Consider the following 18,804-nt stretch of genomic DNA (forward strand, 5'->3'; position numbering starts at 1 on the left):
TGCACATTCAGGCAAACGTCTCGGTTACATTTTTTTTTTTTTTTTTTTTTTTTTTTTCCCTTCCAACTTACCGGACATGAGGAGCCAGAGTGATCGGTACACGAATAATCGGTAAGATGTCTCGATTGCTGTCTTTACTACTACGCATGTTTTTGGACGACCGGAAACAGATTTCAAAAGGTAGAACACAGTAATTGGGGCAAAACATTTATAACCCCTGTAAATCCTCTAAATAAGCAAATGCACAAGTACTATACTCTTTCTTTTATTTATTTCCACACCTTTTGGTCGCTTTATTGCCTATACGATGCATTGTAAAGAAATTCGGAGTGCTCCCATCAAAGCTACATTGGAATGTGTGTACATGTATCGAATGACTCCGAGTAACTCCGAACTTCGTAATGTATGTGTGTATATTTAGTTGTTGAAGGTGCCTAAGTAGTAAGTATTCGACTTGCGAGCACGTGTGTTACTAACATGAAAATCATATACCTACTTATGATTTGAAAATTCGGTAGTGTTTTTTTTTCTTTGCCTCTTAGGACGGTATACTTACCAGTAACTTACCTTCATGTTATTTTTACGTGGATGCACTCATTACTTACTACTTATCTGCTCCATACCTATTTCTCCCCTTCGTCTTGGCTTTGCTTTCTTTTTTGTGTGTATATATATATATATATATATATATACTTGCTACATGGCATGCCTATATCCATTCATCAACGCTCTCGCTCGGATTTTCTATAGCGATAGCACAGTACAACCTACAGTATAGGGACGCAACAATTGATTTTTACGCTTACTTAGACCTTTTATTGGTAAGCTACGATAATATCGACTGAACTTTTTCTTGCCTAAGTCTGATTATTTAAGAAAATTAAAAAATTTTTGGAGAGGTTTATAACTTGGTGACGATATGCCTATACGTAAAAAAATTGAAAACTGCATCTCAGCACCATGGCTCTTGTAACACAATAGACTTGCAGCTCAAGAGCGCTTAGCGTGTTTTTTTTTTTTTTTTTTCAAGTATTATGTGATAACGTTTGACCCACTTAAAATACAGGAATTTGTGTGAGACAGGTGAAAAATTGGATAGCGACCAATGAATTGATGTTTTTTGCGGCGTATAATTAACAGGATTTTTTTTAAGTGATTAAAAAATTTGTAAAGTAAATTTTTAATGAACTAATATAGATACAATTACGCGTGACATTAAAAGAAATGTTTTTTTTTTTTTTTTTCAACTAGTTGTAATTTTTACAGAATACTTTTCTGCCAAAGTAAACTTTACTAGTGCGGAACATTTAAGAAAAACATCTTGTTGTTTTCTTTGAAAGTTATTTCATCACGATTCTATTTTTCAAGTGCACACTCGTGAATCGCAGCTCAATACATGAATTATCATGTTTATCTGTTCGTTTTTTTTTCACTTTTTTATAAATAATGTAAACGGTAACGAAACACGGTATAAAATAGTAATTTTTAATTGTTTCTGTTAATTTATAGCAAAATTAAATTTTCACTCCAATATTTTTACGTCCTTGATTCACGAGTTCATGTCTTTTACCATAAATATATATAGTTACTAATGAAGAGGCTCAAAGATTATACCAATATACCGTACAAAAATTCTACCTCCTAAAAAAAGATAAACACAGTTGTAGAAGAAAATGGCATTGCTTTACTTTACCGAAAAAAAAAAAAAAAAAAATTGTCACCCATACAATTCAATATAATATTGAAATAAGTAACACTTTGCGCGAGTACAAAAAAAAAAAAGTAGAAGAAACTGGGCGGGAAATAAATTGGACTATGAATTAAAGCGAGAGTCAACTAAATTGGTGTCCCGATACACACGCAGTATATGTCTAATAATATAAATCGGTGTATTGCTTATTAAACCGGCATGCAATGTGAGTGTACAATTGGGCGGCTTATAGGTACCTAAGTATACTTGAGTATACACATGTACCTATGTGTATACCAATCAAGGTACGTATAAGTATACATAATCAAATCAAGGCTGGTGAAAAGCACGGCACACTTTTGTAAATACACATTTACACACCTACACACACAGGCATACATATATTTATAGACGGATGGGGAGGAGGGAGGGAAGTAGACATAGAGGGTGGGTATATATATATAAATATACTTACGTACATCTTTAACAACACTGTGTATGCGCATAAATGGCTGACGTACATATACATGGCGACATTGGCGACCCTTGAACTTTGAGAGCAACCGCACGAGCTTGTTCTACATGTCCATACAACATGTATAGCCACCTATATGTATATATATATATATATATTTGCTTTGATAATAACATATATATATATAGGTATATACATTTTAGGTTGTACATGACACCGTGTGTACTTATATCGTACACTATCACGATCGCGCGCGCTCGCGATCATCATACATTAAGCATCCGCTATCGTGACGATGTCGAATGAGCAAGTAACGGCGAATTAGAGCACAAGCCGGCGGGCCGCGTTTAGTTCTCGGCGCGCTCTCCTCCCTCGAAGACGTGTGCGCGGGACCTTATTCCGTTTTTTCCCCATCCTCCCAGTTTGGGCATTACTGTTGTTGTTGTTGTATATTAATCCAATCCAGTGCTTCGGAATCGGCAGATTTCATTGTTACGTATACATATATATTTCGGCCCCCGTGCGCGACCTATTCTGCACTGTTGGTATGCTTCGGGCTCTACTGGATACTCTTCTCGGTACATTTGGCGCCCGCCAACTCGTCGCGGTGCACTCATTGCCAACAACAAAAAATGCATGCGCAATCATTATTTTACCCGCATCAACGCCTACCCCTCGTCCGCGTCGTTATTACATTTTAACAATTCACCAGCTATATACACACGATATACCATTTGCGACGGATCTTCGGTATAACATTCTTTTTGTTTTTCAACGTCTTGGTGCTATACACTCGCTCGACAAAATCATTTCAATATGAAATTTTTAATTTTTCTCTTGAAAAACAAGTGATATGTGCGCAATCGTTTGCATGTAATGGCCATTTCATGAAATACATGAAAAAACACGCACAAGACACGATGGTATCGTACAAAATTAGTTTTGTCCATTACAGAGAACCAACCAATTTTATATAATATCATACCACAATCAATATACAAGTGCAAGTTTATTACAATCAGATGTAATTATTGTCTCGCATGATTTATTGTACGAGCTTCGTCATCATCCACGCCATTTCGATCGATCCGTTCGATTAATCGGTGCCTCGCACCACTTTTACACCTATATGTACATCTCTCATGGTATTAATTAAAGGGCCCATATACCTTTGCACGCGTAGGGATGCATTACAATGGAGACGGTGTATTATTATGTAATCAACAGTACACGCTCACGCTGCCCCCGCATGCATGCGATCTATTGCAATTTAAGGGGGAAAAAAAAAGAAAAGAAAAATCATATCGACCGTTGGCATTACTATAACATGCATTGTTACGCAACCAAGTCGAGCGTTTGCTTGTAACATTATGGATATAGTTCATCGTATGATGTTACATCGTGTACCCATGACTTGTCGCGCGCAGAATAAAAAAAAATAGAGATATGTGTATATACAATGAGCACGCTAAGATAATAATATCGGCCTGTTTCTGCTGCTGCTGTTACTGCTGTTTTGCTACCACATAATAATATAATGTCAATCATCGTCATCGGGCGCACTTGAACTTGAAAAAACGCAAGTTTTGCTAAAAATGGCATACATGCATGATACGTGACTTCCTTCCCTCGTCTTATGTTTATAACATACAAGTATACATACCTTACATCTAACAAAATGGTACGGGCATGTGCATCTGCATAATATATATATACATTACACATACATCCAAGAGTTGTTGGTTGTTGGTGATACCTGTATGAATATTATACGATCCGAGGATCCAATCGGACGCGTATCGTGTGTCACGATTTAAGTATAACTCCATGTGAAGCCCTAACAAATGGTGTTTGGTGCAGGTTAAATGGTGCGCGGGTCTAACAAAGTCGAGCCGAATAACGGCAAGATTGAGGTGCGTTCAGGTGTGTGCGCGGGGATATATATGAGTAATATATGGTCGAGTGACGAAAATAGCCTATAGTAATACGAAGAGCCCATCGGTAAGACGAAACCGGTATAAATTTTGCAATTGAAGGTAACAACAGCAGCAACGCTATCGAGGAACAACAGCCGAAGGAGGAGGAAGAGGAGTTGGAGGACAGTAACGTCAACGGCAACGATACGAAAACAGGGAATACCACCTACGTAAGGGAGGAAGAAGAAGCTGCACAGTCCAAGTGCGTTATCAATTTGGCCGACAAGGAGGAAGAAGAAGAAGAAGAAGTATTAGTCATTATGGACGAGCCGGTGAGTTTCGTCTTGGGCGAAGCCGATGAGGAGGCTGGCGACAGTTTTCCCGGGGATCCCCAGCAGCAACTGCAGCAGCAGCAGCAACAGCTGCTCTCTAATGGTCTGGTCGAGCGCCGAAAACGCCTCAGGTAGATGACTAGCACATTTTTCAATTTATTCCGCGCGATACGCGTGTGTTTCGTGTGTACTCTCCCTTTCTTCTACTCGCAACTTTTTGCGAATCTAATACAAGTGCCTATATATAACAATCGGACGGGTTTCGTGCCGTTATGGGCCATTTTTCGAGCCAACACTCGTTATTATTGTTGTTATTATCGTGAGAGCGTGTGACATATATGTATATTTATGTCCCTGTGTTGTTTTCTCGATCCGTTCGACGAAAGAATCGGTATAGAATTAAATCCGTATACTGTTTAGTAAATCGGAGCAATAAAGTTATGCTCGAATCAACGATTGATGATGAAAAATGACCGAGCTTCGAGTTGTGCGCGCATGCATGTGCATTAATTTTTTTCTTTTTTCCGAGGTCAGCCAACTGCGACTGGCTGTGTTGGGCCTGCACATTAGGCTGATACTGTGACGCAATAACCAAATCAGGATGAATATTTAACTGGTTTTAAAAGTACGGGAAAACATTACATGGATGTCACTCGAATATCGATGAGTAGTATTTTGCGTGTGCCTCGGCCATGTACCTATGTTTTCGTCCTTGATCATTTTTAATGAAGTCATGAAACGGGTGGTCAAATTTATGCGAAAATTTGCGATTTTGTTTGCAAAGCAGAGTTTAAAGCTTGATTTTTTGGACTGGTTTTTATGTCGCAAAATACAAGTATTTGAAAAAAAAAATTAGTTCAATGTCTTTTAAAAACGATACGTATTTATTTACGCTGGGTAAATATTGGCTTATAAAATTTTCTCACGCAATATCGAATATTTAAGTAGCAAATGCTGTAAAAAGGTTTTTTTAATTAAGCCTATTGAGACGATACCGCGAAGTAAAATATTTACAACTTTTGCATTGCACACATTTTTTCACTTCTTCCCAACTTTTTCCGTAATTTATGTAGACCTACTGAATTGTATTCTACGATAAAACGTACACTACCAAAAAGTTGTATTTCATTAAAATCTACAACTTGTCTTACAAATTTTTTTTTCATGTAAAACACTATAGTGAAAATTTTGAAATTTCTTGTAATAAAACTTATTCAATCACAACCATAAAATCTGATCATAAACTCAAGTCTATCTTCCAAACTTGATTGCGTACACTCACACAGCATAGGACCACGCACATTTTTATTTCATCATATAAAAATATATTCGTTTTACAAGACGTTCCACTTTTTGCTCTGATATAAAAATAATAAAGGTCCTCAAGCCTAAATATTTCCCTGAAATTTCTCAATTTAAAAAAAAATAATGGTTAATAATTATGTAGCACACATGGTGCAAGTTTTTATGTTTAGAAATTTTGTATGATAATAAAATGTATACTTACATATTTATGTAAGAATACATTTGGGCGATGAAACAGCGTATTTATATATTGTGTTGTTTACATACAGTTAGTTTCTTCAAACGATGTCATTTTTGTATCCTGAAAATTAAATCAACTGAATATTTGATAAAAAGGAATTTAAAACAGCTTTAACACTGGAGAATGAAGACTCGATTATTTATCATTTATCACACGTGCAATCAGTGATAACACTTCAGTAACAGTAGTTACTATAGTCAGCATATATATTTAAAATGTCAACGGTAATTAGTAAAAGTCATCAAATAGTGATCTTATGAATAAAAAACTTGACGATCAATAACTGAAAAAAAAAAAAAAAAAAACAAGTCCGTGAGAATGTAATTTATTGATTGCAGCTCAAGATAATCTGTTTTTTTTTTTTAAATCAAAAAGAAATTGTAGACTATATGCTAAGAGTTCGTGAAGTGGACTAGTATTTTATCGTATACTTGCCAACAACGTAAACCTACATATGTAATTTACTGACGACGAAACACATCGTTATCAAGCTCACCACTGCTGCAGACTTGTATACCAATACATATATACCTATACAACGAGGTGAATGGCAAGAATAAGGACGAGGATGAGGAGAGAGAAAGAAATCATCTGATCAGAGAGGATGTCGCGATTCGCGATTATAATATACGCGTTACGTGGCACACGTGCCCGTCAAACGAGTGTGTGTATATATATATATATATACGCATAAAATGCATGCGTGTAAAATATATATACGTGCAAGCAGAGGCACTGCGAGGAAGGGGTAAATAAACAAGTGTGCGTTGCCACCACACCGCCTCCTTCGAAGCTAACAGGTATACAACAGGCGAACAGTCCGATCACCTGCCGACTTTTATTTTCTCAAGGTCTACGTAGTTACTTTTTCCTGCCACGCTCATCAGTCGCTCGACGAAGTGGGAGTTTTTGGTTTAGTCAGTGCGCGCGCACGGACCGCGGCTAAGATCCTCGAAACCTTTGCTCGGACAACGAGATTTTTCGATTTTCCGAAGACCGGAAAGTTTTCGGTACCTATAACACGCACGTACACACACACACACATACACGTACAGGCGAGAGTTGAGTGTCGTCCGTGGAGTGTAGAGATATAAGTACGCGAGACGAAAGACTTTCCCGTGGAATGCGGTGTGGACGTATAAGTAGACAGTCTGTGGTCGAATGAAAAAGCCAAACGCTGCTGGAAAACGTTTAGCTTAGTTCGATAGCTGTGTACTGATATACTTACCTGTACCAAGTATTTTGTGTTAAAAACCTGGCAATTTTTTGTTGGTGGCGAAATAGTTTATTTATTGCATTTACAATAAATTGAAGTTTCTTAAGGTACCGATACTAAAGCGCGTACAGTTTAAGTTTACTTAGCATTTGAAAAATCACTAAATCGCTCATTCATCAACTAGGCAGTATTTTACTTTAAACTTGACGGAATAATTTTTCCCAAAATGATTGGCATAAATATTGTACAGTGCAAAAAACAAGCTTTTTGTATGCGAGAAAAACAATACGTGTCTTACGTGTACAAATATTCTTTGTTTTTAAAATTATGTATTTATCGATAGACTTGGTGAAGTTTAAAATAATTGTCGATAAATGTACGCGATTACTTTTTAAATGCCAATTAATTTTTCCTGCAGCATCTGAAAACATTTTTTTCCCGGAGTTAGATAAGTATACGTCTGATGACACAAGTACTTTGCAAAGAATATAATTGACGCGAGAAAAATATTTAAAAAAAACAGACGCATTCTTTGAACATCCGACAATTTAATCGATTTCCAGTACCAATCATGTAATATATAGATATTTCTTGGTACAATTAGTATAAAAATAAAGGAAGGAGCCGCAAAAGATTTTAATATTCAATATTGGTCAAGACTTTTTTTTAGCATTTATGCAACTCTCGATAAAAATCAGTGCGAAAAAAAATTGATGTCTAAATTGAGTTATGCACGTTTGAGAACAACAAAAGTAATTCTCCCGGGCTATCATCATCATCATCATCATAATCATCCGCGAAAAAAATAATCGACAGATTCTATCTTTTCATCGCGATACGAGTCAGACTAATTTTAGCTCGACGACTTTTGGTTTATTTATTTAATCTCTATGTGACCAAAGGTTTTGCCAAATAAAAATTCCTGGGGTAAATTTTGAACTTATGTACATTAAAGCGTTACCTCACCGGATAAATCAACACACCACGTAAGGACCTCACTCGACCTCGCCTCCGCTCAACTTAATTTTCCAACGATAGTTTGTTTTTTCCCCTAAAAAAAACGACAAAACGGACAAAAGACCGGCGCAAAAAATTCAGGTATAGTAGCATGGGCTCAGAGCGGGTTTGGTGAGGGCGTCGTCGGATGGTGCCTCACCGATGAGCTGGATCGTCGACGCGTTCGCGATGAAGCGGATAAAGCGATTCGTCCTGGCCGAGAACGGCGTGAAAGATCCGATCTGGAAGAGCTCGGACAACCTGATGCCTGCGGGCAGCCTCTCGAAGCGCAACAGCGTCGAACTTGGCGACGGCCAAGGGGACGAGCCGCTACAAATTACCGGCACCTGCTCCCCGGCCGCCCATCACCACGGAATGACGTAATCACCCTTGCATCCTATTATGCTTTTCCCCACAATATATATGTATTTTATTTGTGCAGTACATATAGTTTGTACAGTAGTACATCCTCTACATGTTGACTTTCTAGATATTTTTCGATGTTTCATATATATGTATATATATATATATATCATTCTTACTTTCCATCGTAGTTGCTTTTTTTTTTATTACTTGCCCTGCAGCTGGTGTTACTCACACGTATAATAATGTAAACCCGAAACGTCCCGATTTCTCGCCGATTTTATGTAACCCGCTTACACTTATCTGCTCTTTCTCGCGATAAAGAGTTTTCAACTTTGTTATACGACAACTTTCATGACTGTATACGATATTATTGTGTCTACAATGTAAATAATAATAATAATAATGACAACAATAATAATAATAACAATGCGAAAGATAATGATGGAGACGATATGATGAAAGTAATCGAAACTCGTTCGTCGTTGGGGGATGTATGTGGAGAGCGAGGCTTAATTTAAAAATCGGTGATCGTTGACTCTGGTGTTTTTTCAGGCCCAGTATGTCCCAGGGCACGGTGATGATACAAACGCAGAGCCGGCAGTTGGAGAAGGACTTCACGGTAGCCACGCCAGAGGAGTTTGTCCATCGGTTCGGGGGCACGCGCGTCATCAACAAGGTCGGTCTCTTTTCTCTCTGATCCCTCGTTTTTTTGGCCATTTCATCGTTGCAAGGAACGACGGTTCCCCTGCTTAATATTAATGCCGTGTAACGAGAACCGGGAAAAAAAATGCCAAAAACAGCACCGGTTTTTTGCGCATTTTAGCACGAGCGTGATAAAATTCGAGACGATTGCCGAGCCAGCCGTAGCCGAGGAGATAAAAAAATTTTTTAAGTTTTTTTTTTTTTTTTTTTTTTTTTTTTTTTTTTTTTTTTCCTTGAAAATTGTGTACACTTTGGACTTGCGTCATCGTTGAACACACAGACCCATGCAAATAACACGCGGGATAAAAGATGCACTTTTTATGGAGTACATTGTTTGCCTATGTGAAATCGTTTCGAAAAATTTGTCAGCCGCGCCAATAGGATGCTTCAACTTATTTGCATCGCGCCATATTTTGTTCTGTTTGCTCGCGTCATAAATGTCGGGCGATTCAACCAATAAAAACAAACTTCAGCTATAGAAGATCCTATATAAATTTAATCTTTAATCCTCAAACCGGATACATTTTTTTTTTTTTTTTTTTTTCCTATACACACCTTTTGGGATCAAACCGCCAAACTACTAAAGCGTGACCCGCTCTTTTTGGATATTTTTCAGTTTTCTACGTACATCAAGCCCAACTATTTGTATACTGCTATTTCATCCGAAACGATAATTTAATTTTTTTAATTTACGGCTCACTCTGAAAGCTCTAAAACTATTTTTTTTCGTAGAATTGCTCATGTATAAGTCATTGGTTGGACGATTCCTGAATTTGGTCAAAAAAAAAAAAAAAAAAAAAAAAAAAAACTGATTCATGGTTGGTTGTTGCAGGTACTGATAGCCAACAACGGCATAGCCGCTGTGAAATGCATGCGCTCGATAAGACGATGGTCCTACGAGATGTTCAAGAACGAGCGGGCCATCCGTTTCGTGGTGATGGTCACTCCCGAGGATCTCAAGGCAAACGCCGAGTACATAAAGATGGCGGACCAGTACGTGCCGGTACCCGGGGGCACGAACAACAACAATTACGCGAACGTCGAGCTTATCGTCGACATAGCCACGAGGACGCAGGTGCAGGCCGTCTGGGCCGGCTGGGGTCACGCCTCCGAGAACCCCAAGCTCCCCGAGCTACTGCACAAAAACAACATTTGCTTCATCGGTATACGTTTTTATTCACAAATTAATGTGTAGCCACATACTTATACATCCATCGGTGCTGATCGTTGATTCTTTCCCGCAGGACCGTCGGAGCGAGCCATGTGGGCGCTGGGGGACAAGATAGCCTCGAGCATAGTCGCGCAGACAGCGGACGTGCCGACACTGCCCTGGTCCGGCTCGGAGCTCAAGGCCCAGTACAGCGGCAAGAAGATCAAGATATCGACCGAGTTGTTCAAAAAGGGCTGCGTCTCCTCGGTGGAGGAGTGCCTGGCCGCGGCCAACAAGATCGGCTTTCCCGTGATGGTCAAGGCTAGCGAGGGTGGGGGTGGCAAGGGTATCCGCAAGGTTGAGAACCCCGAGGAGCTGCCCACTTTGTTCCGCCAGGTTCAGACCGAGATACCCGGCTCGCCCATATTCATCATGAAGCTGGCCAAGTGCGCCCGCCATCTCGAGGTACAGCTCCTCGCCGATAACTACGGCAATGCCATATCGCTCTTTGGCCGTGACTGCTCGATCCAGCGCCGACACCAGAAGATCATCGAGGAGGCACCCGCGGTCGTTGCCAAGCCCGAGGTCTTCGAGGAGATGGAAAAGGTGGGTGCGCCGCGTTTTGTTACACGAGAGTCGTGTCCGTTATACTTATGAATATTTATTTTCAGGCGGCCGTGAGGCTCGCTAAGATGGTCGGCTACGTGAGCGCTGGTACTGTCGAGTACCTCTACGATACATCTGGCCGCTACTACTTCCTCGAGCTCAACCCTAGGCTGCAGGTCGAGCATCCCTGCACGGAAATGGTCTCGGACGTCAATTTGCCGGCTGCTCAGCTGCAAATAGCCATGGGACTGCCCCTGCACCATATCAAGGACATAAGGTTGCTCTACGGCGAGAGCCCGTGGGGTGACAGTGTCATCGACCTTGAGCAGCCGCGCCACAAGCCCCAGCCCTGGGGACATGTTATTGCAGCTCGTATAACTAGCGAGAATCCCGACGAAGGTAAAGCTAGGCTGCTTACGTTATCATTTCTTTATCCCGTTATCCCGTGTACTTTTATTTATTTAATTTGAACAATGAATCAGTTCAAAGTATCGTACTCATAACGGATAATGTCGATGGCCAAATTTTACTATTTCAACATCGTTAGTATTTTTTTTTTTTTTTTTATTTTTTATTTTTATTTTTTTTTTTTTCATCGTGCGCTTTTAAGTAATACTTTTGATGAAAAAGTTTCGTAAAATTGATCAATTCATCATTTCCGTCTTCCTCGTTTATTATTATGATTTTTGGATCAGTTTAATAACAATATCTTTGATTTAACATTCACGTGACTGCTCCAAGGAAATTAATCACCGAGAAAAAGGATTTTTATCACAGATTGGTAACTGAAGGGTGCAGCATAATTATAAAGATAAATGTATGATTATACAATAGTGAGTTAATTGATATTACCTTGGCTCACTGTTTCGATGATCGCTTCAGGCTTCAAGCCGAGTAGTGGAACCGTCCAGGAGCTCAATTTCCGCTCTTCGAAGAACGTCTGGGGCTACTTCTCCGTGGGCGCCTCGGGCGGCCTGCACGAGTTTGCAGACTCCCAGTTTGGGCACTGCTTCTCCTGGGGAGAGGACCGCAACCAGGCGCGCGAGAATCTCGTGGTGGCCCTCAAGGAGCTGAGCATCCGCGGTGACTTCCGAACGACAGTCGAGTACCTAATCACGCTTCTCGAGACCGAAGCCTTCCAAAGCAACAATATCGACACGGCCTGGCTGGACCTGCTCATATCGGAGCGCGTGCGCAGCGACAAACCCGACTTGCTGCTTGCCGTTACCTGCGGTGCCCTTCACATCGCCGACCGGACGATCAGCGCGACCTTCAGCGGGTTCCAGACTGCCCTCGAGAAAGGCCAGATTCAGTCGAGCAACGATCTAAACAACGTCGTCGATGTCGAGCTCATCAACGACGGCTACAAGTACAAGGTGCAGGCCACAAAATCCGGTCCAAACAGCTATTTCCTTGTGATGAACGGCTCGTACAAGGAGGTCGAAATACACCGGCTTTCGGACGGCGGGCTCCTGCTCAGTCTCGACGGCGCCAGCTTTACCACCTACATGCGCGAGGAGGTCGATCGCTACCGTATCGTTATCGGCAACCAGACCTGCGTCTTCGAGAAGGACAACGACCCGTCGCTGCTGCGCAGCCCCTCAGCTGGCAAGTTGATGAGCTACCTCGTCGAGGACGGCGGACACGTTGAGCCCGGCCAAAGCTACGCTGAAATCGAGGTCATGAAAATGGTGATGAGTATCACGGCCACCGAGGCGGGCAGTCTCTTTTACGTCAAACGTCCCGGAGCTGTACTCGAGGCAGGCAGCCTTATAGCCCGTCTCGAACTCGACGACCCTTCGCTGGTGCAGCGCGCCCAGGAGTACGCCGGTCAGTTCCCCGGGCCGAGCAGTCCGGCTGTGCCGGAGAAGCTCAACCAACTACACGCCAAGTACAGGGCTACCCTCGAGAACTGCTTGGCTGGCTACTGCCTGCCCGAGCCGTATCACTTGCCCCGATTGCGCGAGCTCGTCGAACGCTTCATGAGCTCGTTGCGCGACCCCTCGCTGCCCCTGCTCGAACTCCAGGAGGTCGTGGCGACGATTTCGGGTCGCATACCCGTGGCCGTCGAGAAGAAGATTCGCAAGCTGATGACCCTGTACGAGCGCAACATCACCTCGGTGCTCGCTCAGTTTCCCAGCCAGCAGATCGCCGCGGTGATCGATGGACACGCGGCTACCCTGTCGAAGCGTGCCGAGCGCGACGTCTTCTTTCTGACCACCCAAGGCATCGTCCAGCTGGTGCAGCGCTACCGCAACGGGATTCGGGGCCGCATGAAAGCCGCCGTGCACGAGTTGCTCCGCCAGTACTACACGGTCGAGTCGCAGTTTCAGCAGGGACACTACGACAAGTGCGTCTCGGCGCTGATGGAGCAGCACAAGGACGACAAGACGATGGTCACTGCCACCATCTTCAGTCACAGCCAGGTGCTCAAGAAGAACGTGCTCGTGACGATGCTTGTGGACCACCTGTGGGCCAACGAGCCCGGCCTCACGGACGAGCTAGCCTCGACCTTGACCGAGCTGACGAGCCTCAACCGGCAGGAGCACAGTCGGGTAGCGCTGCGCGCCCGTCAAGTCCTCATAGCGGCCCACCAGCCGGCGTACGAGCTGCGCCACAACCAGATGGAGTCCATATTCCTCTCGGCTGTCGACATGTATGGCCACGACTTTCATCCTGAAAACCTGCAGAAGCTCATCCTCTCGGAGACTTGCATCTTTGATATCTTGCACGACTTTTTCTACCATTCGAACCGTACCGTTTGCAACGCAGCGCTCGAGGTCTACGTACGCCGCGCGTACATCAGGTGAGGCTCAAACACAAATAGAGTTGTTGTTTACATTTTATAAACTATTCTTTTTCTAAAAAAGCCGAGTAATCGTTTGTAATAATAATCATATTTCTAATTTTTCATAATATCGCCGTGCCAGCTATGAGCTCACGTGCTTGCAGCATCTCGAGCTCTCGGGCGAAATACCGCTGGTGCACTTCCAGTTTACTCTGCCGACGAGTCACCCGAACAGCCAGAGCCAGTCAACGGTGAATCACCGTAGCGGCGCCATGGCCGCCTTCCGTGACCTCGCCGAGTTCTCCCAATACGTCGATGAGGTGCTCGACCTATTGGAAGATCTCTCTGGTCCCAACTCGAGCTCCCTCTCGGCTCGCGTGCTCGAGGCCGTCGACTCCGTTGGCTGCAGTGAGTCCCGGCACAGCACGTCGATCAGCGTGGACCAGCCGCATGGAGTAGCCGAGTCGACCCAGCAACAGCAGCAACAGCTCGAGCCCGTGCACATCCTGAGCGTGGCGGTGCGCGAGGAGGGCAACCAGGACGATTCAACTTTGGCACGCAGCTTCGGCGAGTGGTGTGCAACCAACAGGGACGAGCTCGTGGCCCGAGGTGTGCGCCGCGTAACCTTTGCAGCGCTCAAGAAGCGCCAGTTCCCCAAGTTCTTCACATTCCGTCAGCGCGACAACTTTGTCGAGGACCGTATTTACCGGCACCTCGAACCCGGCTGCGCCTACCATATCGAGCTGAATCGCATGCGTACCTACGATCTCGAGGCTCTGCCCACGTCCAACCAAAAGATGCACCTCTACCTTGGCCAGGCGAAGGTGGCCAAGGGCCAGCCGGTGACGGACTACCGTTTCTTCATCCGCTCGATCATCCGGCACTCTGATCTCATCACGAAAGAGGCTAGCTTCGACTACCTGCACAACGAGGGCGAGCGCGTGCTGCTCGAGGCCATGGACGAGCTCGAGGTCGCGTTCTCGCATCCATTGGCCAAGCGCACCGATTGCAATCACATATTCCTGAACTTTGTTCCAACCGTGATAATGGATCCGGCGCGCATCGAGGAGAGCGTTACGAGCATGGTACTGCGCTACGGGCCGCGGCTCTGGAAGCTCCGAGTTCGCCAGGCTGAGATCAGAATGACCATCAGACCGGCTCCGGGCAAGCCCACCTCTAACGTGCGCCTATTTATCTCCAACGACAGTGGCTACAGCATCGACCTGCACCTGTATTCGGAGATGACGGACCCCAAGACCGGCATTATCCGCTACAACAGGTGAGCCAACATTGTTGCAACCAATTGATTTTCCACCTTTTGTACAAGTCTTTCGAGTAATTTCGAGTAAAAATTCAAATAGTTGGAAAAGTAAAAAATAAAAAAAATTGTCCGTTCAGTTTAAAAGAACAGTCGTACGCGCCCGGCAGCACCAACAACAGTGGCTCCAACTGGCGACCTGGTCCCATGCACGGCCTGCCCATCTCCACGCCCTATCTCACCAAAGACTACCTGCAGGCCAAGCGTTTCCAGGCGCAGAGCGCCGGCACCACCTACGCCTACGATCTGCCCGACATGTTCCGCCAGCAGATCGAGAAGTCCTGGGCCAAATTCATCGAGGAGAGCCCTAACGGCGGTAATTATGCTTTTCTAATTTTGCTAAATCGTACGAAAAATTTGAATATTTATATTTCTGCATCATATTTTTATAAATTCTACACACGGTTTTTGAAATTTTGTTTCTAAACTCGATTTTTTTACTTTAACGTATTTGTTTTTACGAAACAAAAAAAAAAAAAAAAAAAAAAAAAAGAAAAAAAAACTAAGAAACTTTAATGACGGTTTCATACGTAAAATCTAAATCTGTATTCAGTAGAGTAAAACATTGAATATTAATATCTCCTATTGATTGACAGATCAAATCTCCGTGCCCAACCCCGTCCTCGACTCCGTTGAACTGGTCCTCGAGGGTGAGACTCTTGTCGAGCAGAAACGCCTACCTGGGGAGAACGACGCGGGCATGATCGCGTGGAAGCTGACCCTCTACACGCCCGAGTACCCCGCTGGCCGTGACATCATTCTGATAGCCAATGACTTGACCTACTGTATAGGGTCGTTCGGCCCTAAGGAGGATTTTGTCTTCTGCAAAGCTTCGGAGAGGGCCCGGCAGCTTGGAATACCTCGAATTTACTTTTCCGCGAATGCAGGGGCTCGCATCGGACTAGCCGAAGAGGTAAGCCAGAGCTCTCGATCACGTTCGACTGATCGCTCGATCGTCACTCCATGGGGATTGTTCTCTGTGCTTACAGGTAAAGAGTCTATTTCGCATCGCGTGGGAAGACGAGAGCGAGCCGGAAAAAGGCTTCAAGTATATCTACCTCACTCCTGACGATTATGCCAAACTCGCTCCTCTGAATAGCGTCAAGGCAAGCTTGATCGAAGACGCTGGCGAGCCGCGCTACAAATTAACCGACATCATCGGCCATGAGGATGGACTCGGTGTTGAGAATTTAAAGTACGCCGGCATGATTGCAGGCGAAACGTCAAGGGCATACGAGGAGGTACATTTTGAAAAAAAAAAAGAAAGAAAAAAAATCCAAATCTTTCTAATTCACACCTTTCAACTTGCAGATTGTCACGATATCGGTCGTCTCGTGTCGCGCCATTGGTATAGGCTCGTATGTCGTCCGGCTCGGCCAGCGCGTCATACAGATCGAGAACTCGCATATCATTCTAACGGGCTACAAAGCTCTCAACACCGTGCTTGGCCGTGAGGTCTACGCCAGTAACAATCAGCTGGGAGGTATTCAGATTATGCACAACAACGGCATATCCCACACGACGGAGCCCCGTGATCTCGACGGAGTAGCTACGGTGCTCAGATGGCTGAGTTACGTGCCGAAAACAAAGGGCGCTCCGCTACCGATCCGGTCGATGGCGCAACTCGCAGATCCGATCGATCGCGAGATCGACTTCTTACCGAGCAAGGCTCCTTACGACCCACGTTTCATGCTCGAGGGCCGATTCCCGTCTGGAGAATCCGGTCCCTGGGAAAGTGGCTTCTTCGACCGTGGCTCGTGGCAGGTACGTGCTATCGCGCTATCACTCGACAATTTTGATGCTTACATGTTCCATAATTATAGGAAATCATGAGACCCTGGGCTCAAACCGTCGTAACAGGTCGAGCGAGGCTTGGAGGTATCCCTTGTGGTGTCATAGCTGTGGAGACGCGCACCGTTGAGCTGCACTTACCAGCTGATCCAGCTAATTTCGATTCTGAAGCAAAGACCGTCTCCCAAGCTGGTCAAGTCTGGTATCCGGACAGCGCTTACAAGACTGCACAGGCCATCAAAGACTTTTCCAGGGAGGAACTGCCTCTCTTCATATTTGCCAACTGGCGAGGCTTCTCCGGTGGCATGAAAGGTATACTGCAAGCTATGTGTACATGTATTTGAAAAGTTTATTTTCATTTTTGAACCACCCTAATGCTAATACCGTCTACTGTGTTGCAGACATGTACGAGCAAATCATCAAATTCGGAGCTTACATAGTGGACAGCTTGCGCGAGTACAGCCAACCTATAATGGTGTACATAGTGCCCGGAGCTGAGCTGCGCGGTGGCGCTTGGGCCGTCGTCGACCCGTGCATCAACCCGCAGTGCATGGAGATGTTTGCAGACACCACGTGTCGTGGCGGCGTGCTCGAGCCCGAGGGTATCGTCGAAATCAAGTTCCGCAACAAAGATCTGATCAAGACCATGCAGCGCTGCGACCTAGTGGTACAAAAACTGAGCGAGCGTCTAGGCGTGCCAACGGCAGGTCTGGCGTCGGGCAATCCATCCGTCTCTAGTAGCTGCACTATCCCACCAGAGGAGAAAGCCCAGCTGGAAGTGGAGCTGCGTGCCCGTCAAAAGCAGCTCGAAGCCATGTACCACCAGGTGGCGGTGCACTTTGTCGACCTACACGACACGCCCGAGCGTATGCTGGAGAAAAACTGCATACAAGAGATCGTGCCCTGGAAGGGTGCTCGGCGCTTTTTCTACTGGCGCCTGCGCCGCCGGTTGCTAGAGTTCAGGCTGCGTAAGGAGGTGCTCGAGACTCAGCCGAGTCTTGGAGTTGGTCAGATCGACGCGATGCTACGACGCTGGTTCGTCGAGGACAAGGGTGCCACCGAGTCTTACCTGTGGGACAGCGACGAGATCGCGTCCTCCTGGCTCGAGGAGCAGGCGCGCTGCGAGAGCAGCGTCCTCCTGCGCAACATGAACTGCGTGAGAAAGGACGCGGTCGTCAGTCGCATCAAAGAGGCACTCGATATCTGCCCCGAGGTTCGACTTGATGTGGTGCTTGAGATCGCGCACCGGCTACAACCCCAGGAACTCGCCGAACTGCAGCGATCGATCGGAGCCACGTGATGTTTTACGAATGGGTTTCGAAAAAAAAAAAGTAAAATGAATAAATAAAAAGTAATTTTTCACTAGAACTTTGCAAACAAAAGGTTTACAGTAGTGCCCGTAAGAATGGTTTCTCGCGTCAAGATCTTCAATATGCATTTTTTCCATTGGTCGATTCTGTCACACACACACTATCTTCGCCGCGTCACTATTGTAAGCATAATCATGCAAATTGTGACAATTTTTTTTTTAATTTTATTACCACTGTCATTGTTACTACTATTGCTACTACCATTGTTACCAATGTAAAGATAAATAATTTTGTAACTATGAAAGTTAAAAATTGGTATTGTTATGTAAATATTGTGAAGGTATTTTAAAGTGAATAAAAATATAGTTTTCCACATCTTGATAAATATATATACTGAGGAATTTGAAGAAATCCCTAAAGAAATTTACCACCACCCAACGAACGAACGAACGAACGAACGACCCAACGTACCAAGGCAAACCATGTTTATTCATGTCATCGCAATGAATTTCCGTACACGCCTTATTGGCTGTAAATAATGAAGAAACGCCACGGTACACCCGCGTGCGCGTTTAATTTGAAGCAAACATCGTTATAGGACA

General features: G+C 44.3%; 1 protein-coding gene across 5 annotated transcripts; it reads left to right on the top strand.

Annotated features, from left to right (window-relative positions):
* Nucleotides 1–105: 105 nt before the first annotated feature.
* Nucleotides 106–18,577, top strand: ACC (acetyl-CoA carboxylase). 5 transcript variants are annotated; one of them, XM_014351920.3, is made up of 15 exons: nucleotides 2,394–2,656; nucleotides 4,026–4,088; nucleotides 4,202–4,544; nucleotides 9,090–9,213; nucleotides 10,072–10,402; nucleotides 10,484–10,995; nucleotides 11,061–11,394; nucleotides 11,878–13,801; nucleotides 13,926–15,062; nucleotides 15,182–15,417; nucleotides 15,698–16,014; nucleotides 16,091–16,342; nucleotides 16,413–16,865; nucleotides 16,925–17,204; nucleotides 17,294–18,577. In XM_014351920.3, exons 2-15 carry the CDS (start codon nucleotides 4,031–4,033, stop codon nucleotides 18,190–18,192), a joined length of 7,200 nt encoding a protein of 2,399 aa, XP_014207406.2. In that variant the 5' UTR covers nucleotides 2,394–2,656; nucleotides 4,026–4,030; the 3' UTR covers nucleotides 18,193–18,577. The 5 variants fall into 5 exon arrangements, with proteins under 5 accessions (XP_014207405.2, XP_014207406.2, XP_014207409.2 ...); XM_014351919.3 differs by lacking the exons at nucleotides 2,394–2,656; nucleotides 4,026–4,088 and adding an exon at nucleotides 106–180; XM_014351923.3 differs by lacking the exon at nucleotides 4,026–4,088 and having other exon boundaries at nucleotides 2,394–2,743.
* Nucleotides 18,578–18,804: the final 227 nt, after the last annotated feature.

Source organism: Copidosoma floridanum, unplaced genomic scaffold (assembly GCF_036245765.1).
Source record: "Copidosoma floridanum isolate Cflo_tuat_1 unplaced genomic scaffold, Cflo_Japanese_pri ptg000014l, whole genome shotgun sequence".
Classification (NCBI taxonomy): Eukaryota; Metazoa; Arthropoda; class Insecta; order Hymenoptera; family Encyrtidae; genus Copidosoma; species Copidosoma floridanum.